General features: G+C 42.9%; 1 protein-coding gene across 21 annotated transcripts in view; it reads left to right on the top strand.

Moving 5' to 3' along the window:
• The window catches only part of tcf7l2 (transcription factor 7 like 2), an 86,374-nt gene extending 73,056 nt beyond the window's left edge, over window positions 1-13,318 (top strand). For 3 of the 21 annotated variants that reach the window (XM_080872260.1, XM_080872244.1, XM_080872251.1), the window contains 8 exons: window positions 346-432; window positions 4,655-4,780; window positions 4,867-5,029; window positions 5,249-5,356; window positions 6,580-6,628; window positions 7,394-7,444; window positions 8,669-8,741; window positions 11,749-13,318. In XM_080872260.1, coding sequence (XP_080728386.1) covers window positions 346-432; window positions 4,655-4,780; window positions 4,867-5,029; window positions 5,249-5,356; window positions 6,580-6,628; window positions 7,394-7,444; window positions 8,669-8,741; window positions 11,749-12,208 — 1,117 coding nt within the window. In that variant the 3' untranslated portion in view covers window positions 12,209-13,318. Of the gene's footprint in view, window positions 1-345; window positions 433-4,639; window positions 4,781-4,866; window positions 5,030-5,248; window positions 5,358-6,565; window positions 6,629-7,393; window positions 7,445-8,668; window positions 9,353-9,870; window positions 9,933-11,748 lie in introns of those variants that run through there. The other 18 variants (XM_080872243.1, XM_080872262.1, XM_080872246.1 and 15 more) reach the window with 17 other exon arrangements.
• The last annotated feature ends 1,390 nt before the right edge of the window (window positions 13,319-14,708 follow it).

Here is a 14,708-nt window from a genome sequence, read left to right as displayed (position 1 = left end):
TAGTGTGATGGCTCCATTAAAGAGACCCGCGCTTCGTCTTTAATTATCACAACAAAACACCTAGTTCCAGCTTGGGGAGGAACGGGGCCCCACTCTGTCGACACAGAGCGAAGGGTTATGAAATTTAATTAGCCATTGCTATCAAGATTTGTGGCATTCAAATTGTTCAGAGTTTTCCTCCCTTTGATCTGCGCTCTGCAATCCCCTAGATTTTTGTCCTGATCAAATGAGAATAAAGAGGCCCACGGTGGGGAGAAGTGAGAGACAGAGGGCTTTAGCTTCTCCTCTTCCATCAACTCTGTTCCTTTACCTTTCTGTCTTTCTTCTTTTCTTCCCTCTTCTTAGGCAAGGTCAACCTGTTTATCCAATCACAACAGGGGGTTTTAGACACCCCTACCCAACTGCGCTCACTGTCAACGCATCCATGTCAAGGTGAGTTAAGTCCTAAGAGCTAAACACACGCATGCTTGTTCTCATTTGCTTGTACCTTCACTGGTGTGTGTTTGTGTTGGCTGTGAGGGCAATGCGCAAGCAGCACACACACACACACACACACACACACGCACGCTCATGTGCACAAACAGTGAGCAGAAACTTCTCCCTTAAGGAGCGCTCCCACTCCCCCATCTCTGTTCAAAAGGCCAATTCTCCAGTGTGGGGCTTCAGCTAGCATGCTCAAATATTAATTATATTTATCATTTTCTAATGAGGCCCCTGAAGAACATTTACCCCCGCTGCATGTCAGGCTGATGTGAAATGAGATGGGGCATGTCCTTGCTGTGAGTTTAAGCAGGCAGACAGATAAACAAACAGCAACACTTTGAAGAGGACTACGTAATATAAGCTGGGGTCTGACACTTGGCCAGTGCTTTGGTCCAGTTCATCTGCTGCTCTGGACATTAGTGCACCCATGGGAGGGCATTGTGTGTGTGTGTACTCGTTGCCATCTTTTATACATGTGTATCTATTTGTCAGTCAGCAGTTAGCTACTTATTGTTCCCCTGAGGAACGCACGTCTTCTCTATTGTGTGGGAAGTGACCGTAATTAATTTAGGATGCCTGAAAACCCCATGATTTGTGGGTCTGGATGAGTCAAAAAAGCACCAAGACAGAAAAACAAACAGCCTCCCACTCTCTCCACTCCCACTGCTCCTCCCTCCTCCCTCTACATGCCCCTGCAGCAGGGGACTTTGGACGGCGCTGGTTTGGAGTCTAGGGATGAAGCCAAGCTTTAGTTTAATTACAGCCTGATTGGAAAAGCAGCTCCTGAGGGCGGCTTGTTTAGACCTCTGTGACATTGATGGATCATGTAGATGCAGGAAGGGAGCAGTTTCAAGAGGGAATTATGTTTTGTGAAGCATAACCCTGAGAATAAAGGGTAGCTTCATTTATAGGCTAACCTAGACGGTTTACTTCAGTTTTTTTGCATCTGGTTTTTTAAAATTCTGTCTTGCACCAATTTTGCTTTCTCGTTGGAACGATGTCTGCATTAGAGTCAGATTGGGCCCCTCACAGCCCATCCCCAGCAAGTCTCAAGTGCAAAGGGTCAGATGGTGGGTCTATCCAGACATTGGCATCTGGCAACAGTACCCAGCCAACTTGGGCTTTAAGTGACTGCTAATTTGGTCCCTTAATGACAGCCTCTACATTGTGATCATCTTATTTCCAGTGCGGCTAATTGAATATACTGGCTGGGGTGTGGGGGGGGACTGGCCATGGGGAAGAGCTAATGCCCTGTGATGAGGCCCCTAATTGAATTAGTATAACTGAATAGATGGAGGGCTCTGGGAGTTCTCTGGTGAATGGGAGGGTTTAGTACATCACCCCCCTCAAAATGAGGGGAAAAAAAATGTACTAGCTGACAAAATCTAGTAACAATTTGTCTAATTGTGTCAGCAGCATAGCAGAATCCCTTCATCACAGCCTGCTTCAGCTTGTTGGTTTTGTTTAAAGATCAGGCCACACTGCTGTGATAGCTCAAACGATTTGTAGCGTGCAGGCTGGCTGCCTTAGCCCGAACTGAATTAGGATTCAAGGAATGAATCCGGTACCTCGTAGTCCCCCCCCCCCCCATGAGCACCTTACACCTAGGTCCTGTTAAAAAATACATTCTTGTAGGAAGGGAGGAAAAAGAGCCAAGGAGAGTAGAGACAGTCAGCGGAGCAAATGAAAGACATTATTTTGATAATAGGGTTGGAGCCAGTGCAGGTCCCCCATATTGTCTGTGTGCGTGTGAATGTATGTGTGACAGGTGGGTGGATGTAGAGGCCCCCTTGCCCCTTGTGCTTAAGCCTGCCCTTTGATATGTTCCCCCGTCATCCCACTCCCTCTCTTTTCCTGGTTAACGGGAGAAGCGCACCGGCCGGATCATTATACATTAAACAGGCACGGGGGCTATCGCTTCACACTGGCAATTAAATGGCACTGGCTGACACTGGGCTTGCTGCGCCGGTGACCCCCCCCCCCCTTTCCCACCAGCCATTCTTACCTTTGAGATTGAGACGTAGGAGCCCCGGGGTTGGGGTGGGTGGATGGGTGGGGTCTCCAATGCATCTCCCTCTCTGTGTTGGCTAAATTGGTCCAAGGCGCTGCTTGCTGCTGATGAGCCTGATGATGGTGATGATGATGCCCCCATGCTTCAAAGGGATGGCCGTCATGTTTAAACCATAACCTGGGCCGTGCGGTGGCAGCAGGAGGAGGGGTGGAGAGAGGAAACGAAGGAGCGTGGAGGTGGTGAGGGGACAGGGAGGAGTAGAGAAGAAGAAGAGAGTAGAGAAAAATAGATCTTGGAACAGAGGAAATTTTAACAAGTGCACAGAGAGAGAAGGAGGGAGGGGTGAACAGGGAGAGAGGAAACGGGGTGAGTGAAGAAAATGCAGCAGCCTTAATGATGGGCGATATGCAGCCACTGCTGCCGAGCTCCCCATCATCGGATGACATGGCACAAACACCAATGTGTCAGTGATGAAGGGAGAAGAGGGGAAAGGAGAAAAAGAGGGAAAGAGTTTGAGGGGGAGCACTGGCACTCCCCTGAGATGGCCTCCAACAGAAACTAGTTGTTCCTGGCGAGTTTATCCTCATCATTATATTCTGGCTCGGAGCCATGCAGCCAGACACTGCTGGATAATGAGCTGCTTTAAAAAAAGAATTATTTCTCCTTTTTCTTCTCCTTCATCATCCTCTCTTCTCTTGAATTTGTGTGTGGTCACGTGGAACTAAGGCACCATGCTGTAAACATACACATGAACGTGCATGTTCAAATAATCGCACACAAATAATTATTGTCATACATACACTGGCGCATACAGAACAGCAGAGTCTTATGGCTGTTCTAGCCGGTGCGAGCGATTTTTATAAATAAGAGTTTTTGGCCTCGATATGTGGCACAGTTGGAGATGATGAAATGATGATAGGAGTGCAGAGGGATGAAGATAAAAATGTCAGTGCTGCTGACAGTGCTGAATAGGCAGAAACGAATGGGGAGGAAATAAATACAGACCCAATACCGGAGTGTATGATAGAACATTTTCATCTAGTTTGCAGAATTCCTTGATAAGAGATAACACTTCAAGCTTTACCTCTCCCAAATCTGGCATTTTCATATCGTTTAACTGGCAAAATGCAATAAACTGAAATCTTTGATCGCCCCTTGTTATCTACAGCTGAATGATGGAAATAGTAATTGCCAGTAGAATCGTATTTGGAAACCATGTGCACACCTATTGTATATGTCATTTGTTATAGATGGCAATGACATGTGCGTGCTGAGAAGTTCTCAGCTATCGAAGGCATTAAACTATGAAAACAGGAGTTCAAGGAGCCCTCAAGTCCTAGACGAACAAATTAAATTGGTAGCTTAACATACCATCGGAAATTAAGAAAACAAATGGACAAGACTAGCTAAAGCTGCGGCTAATAAGCTTTTAAGAGATAAAATGTGTTAAGAATGACATGGCCCTCAACAACAGTCCCAGTTTCTTAGGGAGCCATTGGGAAAATTAATTGCACAACACTAGTTAACAGTATTAATAAACAAAGATCATTTTTAGCTAACATATAAAATGTTAGCTAACATATAAAATGTTAGCTAACAGCAAGCTAAGCTGTTAGCTAAGCTAAATTAGCTAAGCCTTTCCTCTAAACCTGTGTTCTTTCTGTTGACCAGCAGGAGGCGTTACAATTTTTTTTGATTGTCTCACATTGAGCTGTGGCCTCAGTAAAACATCAGTTACTGGTTTTATGTCTTACTGAATTCAGCACGATGTTTATTTTTTTTCATGTTTGTCCCAGTAGTTAGAGACGCATGATAAAGCTACCATATAAAGGATCCAGTATCCCATCAAAAAAATGGACTGGGTGTAGTGTGGATTTGTAGTAATTAAGCAACAGAAAATGACCTTTTTACTATTTTTTAAGCTTTAGTGACTGAGTAAACTGTCATTTTGAGTAGATAAGTCTATAAATGTTTATTAATACTTAGGAAATTTTCATGTGAATGTTTGTATTTAGTGTGGCTAAGGGTCAATTCCATTTCTGTGAAAGAAACTGAAAATACATGATGTGCTTTGACGTGTAGTCTTGTGTGTACATGTGCTCCATCTTCTCATTTCACCTGTGTTCATTCTGACGATTTACACAGTCTTCTGTCCTCTAGGTTCCCCCCACACATGGTGCCCCCTCACCACAGTTTGCACACCACGGGCATCCCTCACCCAGCCATCGTAACACCCAACGTCAAGCAGGAATCCTCGCACAGTGACATCAGCTCTCTCGACAGCTCGTGAGTAAACTTTCTCCTATTACTGACTTTTGGTGACCACTTGGAGATAGACTCTGCTCATCTCACTGCTCTCTGCCCCATCACAGGAAACAGACAGACGGTAAAAAGGTAGAAGAGAAAAAGAAAGAGGTCCACATAAAGAAACCTTTGAATGCCTTCATGCTCTATATGAAGGAGATGCGGGCCAAAGTGGTGGCTGAGTGCACACTCAAGGAAAGTGCTGCCATCAACCAGATCCTGGGGCGAAGGGTAAGTCCTACCAGCTTATTCGCACAAGACATTCAGCCATGCTGATTTCAATCACAACATGGCTGTAAAGGGCCTAATGGGATGGAAGAAAAGAGTCGTAGTTAATGATGACATACTTTGGGATTTACAGAAAGTACACAACATGCACACATTCTTCTATTTTTATCTCTGTTCTGGGTGAAAATCTCTTCTTTCTGTGCCTGGTTTCTCATTTTGCAGTGGCACGCCCTATCGCGGGAGGAGCAGGCCAAGTACTACGAGCTGGCCAGGAAAGAACGACAGCTCCACATGCAGCTGTACCCAGGCTGGTCAGCACGAGACAACTATGTAAGTTTTTAAGTTTACAAGTCGTATTAGCCTCTTCTTTCCCCCCCTTTCGCTAGGTCACATATTCAAGGCCATTTATTTTTGCTTTTTTTTTTCCTTTCTTTGCCCCACAGATCAAAATCTGTTCATGTAGATCTAGGACAAAAATGCTCTGGTCTTAAATCCACCTTATCATGCTACAGATAATGACAGTCCAGTAAGGAATAAATAAAGGATGCAAAGTACCAAGTCTTAGTATTAATTTGAGTGGGTTTATCAGTATAGAAAGCATTTAGAACTCATTATTCCACAGAACTTGGTTGCACAACTCAACCTGTTTCTTTTTGCATGTGTTTTTGTGGATTACCGAGGGGTTCAACATCATGATTGCTGGCGGGTACATCCTGGAAAGCATCCTCGGCATTCAAACATTACTTGCTGACATTTAAAGTTCGTGAGCAAGTAAATCTTACCTCATAAAAACGTGACCAGGGTGCTCATTCACACCTGCTTGTCTAATAGGGGCTATAAATTAGTCCTCCAATCTGAAAGAGTCGTAGTTGGTTGTTGGCGAGTTTTACCTCTGTGCACATGGGTTTTCAAAATATACACATGTGATTTTGGAAAGACAAGTACCTTAAATGCCACTTTACATGGATACCTCAAACCACCTTGAACTACAATGCTCGGTAATGCTCAGTGAGCTTTGAGCCACGTGAGCAACACATAGCTGCCCAAGAAGTGCAGTATATCCCACATAGCTCTTGCTATGTCATTGTAAAACTACTCAAATTAAAGCTGAGATTTTAAAGTGTGAAATGTTTTGTAGCCTGGATAGTTCGCTCTGACCCACGCATACCTGATTCTCATCTTGGGATCAGTCTGACCACTGCAGTCGCCCAACAGCAGCCTTGAGAAATCCGTCTTCCAAATAAGAAGTGCGTCGAGATGCCTAGGCATTCACAAAACAGAGGAAAATGAAACAAAAGATTAGAGAACAAGAAGAAAAGAGCCAAAAAATAGGGAGAGAGAGGAGGGAGAATTCTGGTCTTGGCCTGCAGTGGCTGCTGCAAACCGGAGGGCAAAGACAGAAAAAAGGCAGAGAAAGAATGAATGAATAAATAAGTAAACACGAAGATGAGTGCTATTCTCTGTTTCATGTTTTGGGCATTCTGCAATATAATAACTAAGGTTCCTGTCTGTGTCTATTTTTTTCTTTCTATTTTTTGGCGGCTAACCAACAGGGGAAAAGGAAGAAGAGAAAAAGGGAAAAGCAGCAAGCAGAGAGCAATGGTAAGTGAGCTGCAATTATCTCTCATATTAGAAGAGCCCCATCATGTGTCAGGCAGATGTGACATCTTGCAAGATAAAAGTGTAGCTGGTTTTTTTGTGTTATGTTTTTTTTTAATTTTTTTTATTGTGTGTGTATGTGAGTTATATTGCCTGGCTTTTTCTCTCTTTATTTTTTTGGTATAGTTGCTACCCAATGCAATATTTAAATAGTAGAATTGCTTGTAAACCCCACCCCTCCCTCCTTTTTCCAGTTTCCCTTGCTCTCCCTAGCTAATAGCGACTGAATATGCATGACCCCCCACAGTCCTTCTCACCCCCCCTCCCCTCCCCTGGCCCTTAGCCTTCTGGTATTGTGATATGTTACGAGAATGTGAGGTTTAAGCATCGTGAGAGCCATTAACTTTGACAGTGTTGTGTGCGTGTTTTATATTTACTTGCCTGTGCCCTGCAGACGGACTGCACGACTGTACCGCGTGCGTGTTTGCGTGACTGTGCATGCGTGTGCTTGTTGGGCCTACCTCCCCTTCCCATCGCCTGCTTCCTTGCATGCTTTTATACCAACTTGAGGAAAAAACAAAATAAATCACCTATATCTTAAAAATTAAGGAGGTTTGCTAAACCTGTGATTTTCATTCATTCATTCATTATGCGTTTTAATTCTGATGATGTAAGGAGCAATGACGACTTGTTCTTATGTATTTTGCGCTCGTTTTGGTGACGGATTTCTTCTTGAAGGCCTCTCTATCTGTTCTTTTTTTTTTCCAGAACGCAGAGAATATTTTCCAAACCCTTGCCTTTCACTCCCTCCGATTACAGGTGCTAATGTCATTTTGAGTATTAAATCACTAACTGTTTTATTTTCCTTCCTTTTAAAATTATGTATACATTTATATATCTATATCTATCCATTCATAAATGTGCAGTGAGGCAGGTTTAAGCTTAAATCCTATATTTTGAAATATGCTCTTTTTGCTTTGTTTGCTGCTTTCTTTTCTTCAAAAATGTTGCCATTGTTTATTTGACTTCAGGGTAGCTTATATTTAATTCATTTTACACTCATTTACTGTTGCTATTTAGCTCAAATTACTATGCAGTATGCTTGAGGACCTGGTGATATATATATATATATATATATATTTATATATAAAGCTAGATTATCATTATGAAGTATGACCTGAAGGCTGTAATGTCAGGGTAAACCTCCTTAATCTATATGCTTCAGTAGCTGCACTTTTGCCTTTCCTATAGGCCAGCATGAGTTTGGCCCAGCCTCTGTCGAATAAGTCTCTGCTCAGACAAAGCCTGGACTCAAACGCTTCCACCAGAGCGTTTTGCTGTCACTCAGCTCTATTTCTGATAATGACTTGATTACTGGGTAGAGCTAGCAAGTGACTGGCAGCTGTTCCGCAACAGACCGCCAATGCTGATGGAAAATAATCAACTGTTTGATGCCAGGTCTAAAGAGTAGATTCCCTCTCCAGATTCCAGCCTTTTTAATCCTTCCCCTGGCTAGGGCTAACTCACGACTGTGCTGCTCCAGCAATCTGCTACTTCTTCCTAGTTCTGCCACCTTGACCTTGTCTCTTTGAAACCGTAGTGCGCTGATAGCATCTAACCGTAAATTAATCCAACCTGCATTTGCTCCATTTATACCCCTCTCAGCCAAATCGGTCTTTATCTTCAGCTTTAACTCCAGCCAGAATTTAGATTATGCTACTGAAAGGTTTCCACTGTTAACATCCCGATTGGATAATTTGCATGCATTTTGATTTTTACTTGTGTTTGAAACTTACTAATCGAGTTCAGCCCTATCTTTAAAGGCACACTTGATAATGGCTTTAAGGGGAATTATTTTTTCTTTTTCTTTTGGGTGCGGGGTTTTGATTTCTTGCAAAATGAGCCACTGCCAAGCTTCATAGATTCACTGTTTTTTCTCCTTATTTCTCTCCTCTTTTTAATTTCTGTTCCTTTTTTTTTTTTTTATTGGTTTTGGTTCTATTGCTCCTCTCTGCTGGCTTCCCTTCCTTGTTGCGGCATCAGACCTGAGCGCTCCTAAGAAGTGTCGAGCGCGCTTTGGGCTCGACCAACAGAATAACTGGTGTGGCCCGTGCAGGTGTGTATGGTGTGTGCTTGCACTGGCCAGGGCCAGGTGAAGGCTGGGTCACTCTACGCTGGGACTTCCTCCTCTCTTTTATGCTGCTGCTTTTCCTTTCTCTTCGCTTCCCTCCCCCGTCTGTCCCGCCAGGCTATTATGACCTCTCAGCTTCCTCCAGCCACACCCTGCCGGTCTATCTCTGGGTTCACCCTATTTGATTTTTTACCTCCTGTTTGGGGAAAAAGGTTTTGCGTACGAGTGCTTGTATGAGTGGTGTCTGTGTGTATGTGTTCAAGTTGCAAAGTTGCAGGATGCACAGTTACAATGAGCCTTACTGAGATTAATCAGAAGTCCTAAACTGGCAGGTCGGGGCTTGGAGGTTCTGGAGCCTGATGGCTTGGTCAATATGGAGGACATCCCAGTGTTGCCAGCCTAAATCTAAGCCCTGGCTACATGTTTTTGTCTGTGCAATGACGTGTCCATTTTCTTTTTTCTTTCTTTTTTTTTCCTTTTTGTCTCTGTGTGTGTGTTTGTGTCTACCTCTTTGGCTAACAGATGCAAATACCCCAAAGAAGTGTCGTGCCTTGTTCGGGCTTGACCAGCTGAGTTTATGGTGCAAACCATGCAGGTATAACTCCTGTAGTAGCAATGGGAGGAAAGACATCCACAATGAGCATCTTCTCCTTGATTACTGGCTCAGATGTCTTGCTAAAAACACGTTTCCATCACTGTGGTAACAGATGGAAAACTTCTCAGCTCCCCTTTTCCTAACTGAGAAGTTTCCTACTCCTCTAAAGTCAGTTCAAGCCAAGTGTCAGAAAATGGATTTCTAAATAAGACTTCCAAATATTTTATCCAAACACATGTTGAAAGATCATGGCTCCTAATGTGATTTAGCAGAACATTTCTGACCGTCTAAGCTGCTACGATTGAAATCCATTTTCTCTCCAGGCAGTGGATAATTCCCTCCCATCCTAAATGTCATGTATGTCCTAATTGGCACTCTTTTTGAATAACACTGTGATGCTTACAAATTTAGCCCTGCTTTCTCTGAGGGCCTGCTCAGTGACACTCTTTTCTGTGCCCTCTTCCTCCTCCTTCTCCACCTCTTCTTCCTCCAAACTCCTCTTCGATAACCCTTACTTAGTCCCTACCTGTTGTCTTTCTGTTCTGACACAAGCAGTCTTTGAATTGGGAATATTTTCATGGTAGGTATTTGTTTCTGCTAAGTAATACCCTTCTTTGTGTCTGGCTTGCACCACATCTTGCCCCACTCTTTCTCTACACATTTCATCGCAGCACATTGTCTGTTTAATGTTTCATTTTCACTGTTTCTAAAACACAGATGAGCTTAAAAAAAAAAGCCAAAATTTTGTAGCAAGATGAACACCAAAAGGTCATTTTTCTGTTTTTTCTGTAACCGTTAGCTTCCAGCTGGCCCCTTCCTTTACAGCTGACACACACATTATCAGAAACATGGCTTTATTTCTAATAATAGCACATCATGAGATCAGGAGACTGAAAAGTGCAGTAAATCAGCCTTCATTTTAAGAGCAGAGAGGTTAAAAGTTCTCTCTGGGCTCCATTTCCTAAAAGATGCATCTGCTATAATTTCCCCCGAGACAGAGAAATCAATATCATACACAGGCACATACCATAAATCAATATGCCTGTTAAAAAATGGATATTAGCTCATTTGTTGCAGTTTGACAGACAGTTATCGAGAGCGGGGCGCGCATGTAGTAGCAAAACGATACCTTTTTACGCCCGATCGATGCGCCGCGCCGTCCAAAAAAGCTACAGTATCGGCACAGGATGTACTTAACAGCCTCATCCTCACTCTTTTCTGCTGTCCTGGTGTTGTGTGCTTGCACTGTGTTGACTTCATCAGAAATGCATGCCTTTTTTCCCCCCCACCCAGCATGCGATTGTGGGCTTTTATATGTAATCTGTCGATGTCCCTCCTTCTTTTCATCCTCAGTGATCTGCTCTCCGTTTGCGTTTATGTAGATCAGAGTTAACAGAAATAAAGGTTTAATTAAACAGTAAGTCAGCGTTACATGTTCCAAAAGGCTCAGTTTTTGGTCTATTTTTATTTATTTTTTCTTACTCGACATCCCTGCAAGTCTTAAATACTGGTACTCCGCGGCCTTCGGGCATTCTTGTGATAAAATAGAGAGCTGAGAGAGAGAGGGGTCACTGTCAGGGTCAGGGTAAAGATGAGGTGGGCAGAGATTCCCCCTTAACCAAATCTGAAGCACAGCCTTCAGAGCAGAGTCACCACAGAAAAATGCAACAATCCCCTGCTCTCCTGATCACCCCCCCTCCCTTCTGTGTTTCGTTCACCGGGTTCTGCGAGCGCAACGGGCCTGGCCTCGGGACGCGGCAGGCAGGGGGAGGGTCCCAACCCCAGGCAGGAATGCAAACATGGTGCTTTGACCCCCCTCATGCACACACACACACACACACACACACACACACACACACGTGTCTGTGGGGCAGATGCAGGGCAGTTTGGATCCTGTTGACTTTTTCGCCTCATATCCAAACTCTGTTCCCTCAGGAGAAGAGAGAGAGAGTAGAGTCTGATAGAAGTAGAGCAGTGAGCTGGGTCCAGTAACAGTTGTGTTAGAGACAACAGGCTGCAGTTCTTCCTGTAAGAACAGCAGAGCGTTAGGAGAGCAAACGCGACCACAGCTCATCTCTTTCATTCTTCATCGTCCTCATCTCTGTGTGCGTGCTTCTCATTCCCTTTCTGCTTCCTGTCCAGGCGATCTTTCTTCAGTGTCTGTCCTGCCTAATGACTTAGAAACTGACTATCATTTCTACCACCTTCCTCCTTTACAAAGTTGCTTAAATGCACCTCCAAACGTTATCCATCGAGTATTGTTTCTTTTTAATAAACCCTCTCCCCACAAATTTCTGAAGGGAAAGGTGCATTTAAGTCAGCAACAGTGCTAAGATGATATTCAGTGTGAAGCTGTGACACTGAGAGACGCTCTCTTTCTCTCACCTTGTCCTTTAGGAGAAAAAAAAAGTGCATTCGCTACATCCAAGGTGAAGGCAGCTGTGCCAGTCCTCCCTCTACGGACGGAAGCTTACTAGACTCCCCCCCATCCTCCCCCTCCTCAGTGGTTCCTTCCCCCTCCTCAAAAGAGTCCAAATCTCAGACTGAACAAATGCAACCTCTCTCACTGACTATGAAACCGGCCCACCAGCCACTCCACCACCCGCACCTCCTGGCTGGGCCTCCACCGCCATCTTTGGTTCAGCTGGAAAACTCTGCCGCAGCAGCTAGCAAAACGCCCGCCGCCTCCTCCCACAACGGAGCTCTGGAGCACCGTGACGTCTCGTCCTCGCGGCAGCCGGGCTCCTCTGTGGCGTCCTCGATGGCCCGGCCCTCGGCATCGCTGTGTCATTCCCACTCGCTCCTCCCCTCCACAGCCCCACAGCCTCTGTCGCTAGTGACCAAGTCTATAGAATAGTCTATCCTATTCTCCTCCTCCGTTTGTTTTTTTTAGCTCTGCACACACACACACACTCACACAAACATCTTTCTAGGCCCTCTCTCTGCTCCGTTTCACTCGCCCTCGGTTCTTTTCTCTTTCTGTTTCTGTGCCATAAGGCTTTGGAATTTTAGGTTATGTTTTTATTAAAGTTCATTGGTCAATATTTGACCCGTCATTATCAGACAAATCTAATTATTATAAAGAAATGATACAATGAGCTGTAGTATAGCTTTGTGAATCTGCCAAAATTTTTATGAATTTTGTTTTTGTCTTTTTTGTAGTTTTAAAACAGCGCAAAACAGAAATTATCTAGTTCAGCATCCAAATGTTTAAAAAGACTGATATAAAAAAGGTAGGCTAGATTATTCAACGAGCCCTTTTCTTGAAAGAGTTGGTTCTCCTTCTTTATTTGTATTAAATACGAGCTTGCGAACCAATCATTCGACATCTGTTCAAAACTCTTGGAGGGCATGAGGCTAGCGGTGACACCTCTCTGAGGAACAACTTTAATTGTGATGTTACTTGTTCTTGTTTAAATGTACAGAATAACGGGGCGGGAGGGGATTACTGTGTTAAATATGCATTCTTCCACTGCGTTGTCTTTTTTTTCTTTGTTGTTTACCTTTGGGGTGGAGTCAGGCAAGTTTGGGTGGGCTTGAGGGGAGGTCGGGTGGGAGGGTTGTGGGTTATTAAATTCAAAATGTCACAACGCTAGGACCAGTAGTATTTATTGCTTTAGAGATTGCTTGTTGTATCTTGTATGTGTCTCTTTTTTTTTTCTTTCTGAATACATTGTACAAATATTTTTTCTTAAGGTAAGCAACTATACGAACGATCCATTTTTACAAGGAGGTTTTAAAAAGGCAAATCTTTTTGTTATCTTTCCTCTCCGAAAAACCTGGATTCCGCTCAGTGTACTGTGTAGATCTCATGAACAGATGTATGCACAACTTCATTTCAAGAAATGCGTCTATAAGCCATTTTACAGGAAAAAAAAAAGAAGAAAAGAAAACTTGAAACACGAGACAGTGGGTACCGCGTGTTCAGTAGTTGGAAAAGTGTCAGATGCCCTTCTTTTTTATTGCACAGTCACATCTCTCGGACTGTAGATTCGTGTACAGATTTTCCGTGCCAAAATTTTGTGATAATTTTTCCTCTGCCCCCACCCCAACCATGCTGTAGGGATCTCTTTTTGTTTTGTTTTGTTTTGTTGTTGTTTGTTTGTTTTGTTTTTTTAATTTCGATACCATTTTTTGCTGTGACGTTACATAGATTGCTATGTATGTAGTATAAATGTTGCTATAACAAATGTGTTTGGTAGCAAATTGTCAAATATTAAAATTTAAACTTAATAAAAAGACGGACATCATACTGTATAAACCCACCAGGGCCAAATTATGTATATTAGGAAGTTCATAAAAAAACTATTAAATACAAAAAAATACACAAACTGCCACTTTTAAGTACACTACTACATATAGGTAGATAGAAAAAATAGGCATGTTGATGTTGCAAGAGGCTGTAAAAAAAGCTACAAGAGAATCATCCACTCGGTGCCATTGTAGTTGACATGACGCGACTGTAATCTGTCGATTTCTTCTCTGGTTTATTAAGATGCTAATGATAAATAGTTTGAATGTTTCCTTAACGGCTGTGATGTTCCTGTTCTATTTTATGCTCTTATATTTTTTTGTTTGTTTTTTCCTGTTATTTTAAATGGTTCTAAAACCATGTTTTTTGTAATGAATAAATGTTTATGCTGTACAGTCTCTGTAGCATGCAGTTCTGTATTAATAAAAGCAACTTAGTATGTGCGCATCTGTGTTTCGCTTTTATTCTGAAAATCCCCGAACCCAGCGTCTCAGGATGGGGGTCTTATAAGGAAATCTGCCAAAAAATGTAGCATTTTATTCAAATAAAATCTCGAGAATCATCATGTCGTAATCATAAAATGGAAATATACATCCAAGCGTGTTTTTTGGGGGGCTACTTGTTTTTTTATTATTATTATTTGCTATACAAAATAACAGAGGTGTTTCGTATTCTACTAAAACAGTTGTGATTAACTTCTGCAAAACTTTTCATAGTGAGAAGGAGTAACATCACTTAGATAATTTGAACCGCTCCTCCTATAACAAGTCTTTTTTTTTTTCTTTTAAATTATAAGCCATCTTTATACTCGTTGTTTGCAGGGCAGTACATCGTGCGCAATCAGAAAACAAGATAAAACATGTTTAGAGCTGGATATTATGATTTGATGGGCTCATCAGTGACCAATCACAAAAAACAGCACTGGTTTATTTTTCTCTACAAAGGTCAACTTCCAACTAACCTTTGAACCCTTCTCTGTCCCACTACTAACAGTAATGCTCCGCTATGTGATCGCTTTTCGATGTGCTTACAGTCCTGACAGATACCTGCATCTACTGGTGGATTTAAAAGCATAGGAAAGAATGTAATGAAGGATACCGGTGGA

Source organism: Rhamphochromis sp. 'chilingali' (genome assembly GCF_963969265.1).
Source record: "Rhamphochromis sp. 'chilingali' genome assembly, chromosome: 22".
NCBI classification, from domain to species: domain Eukaryota; kingdom Metazoa; phylum Chordata; class Actinopteri; order Cichliformes; family Cichlidae; genus Rhamphochromis; species Rhamphochromis sp. 'chilingali'.
The sequence above is the reverse complement of the archived record's forward strand: the minus strand, read 5'-3'. Positions and strand labels throughout refer to the sequence as shown.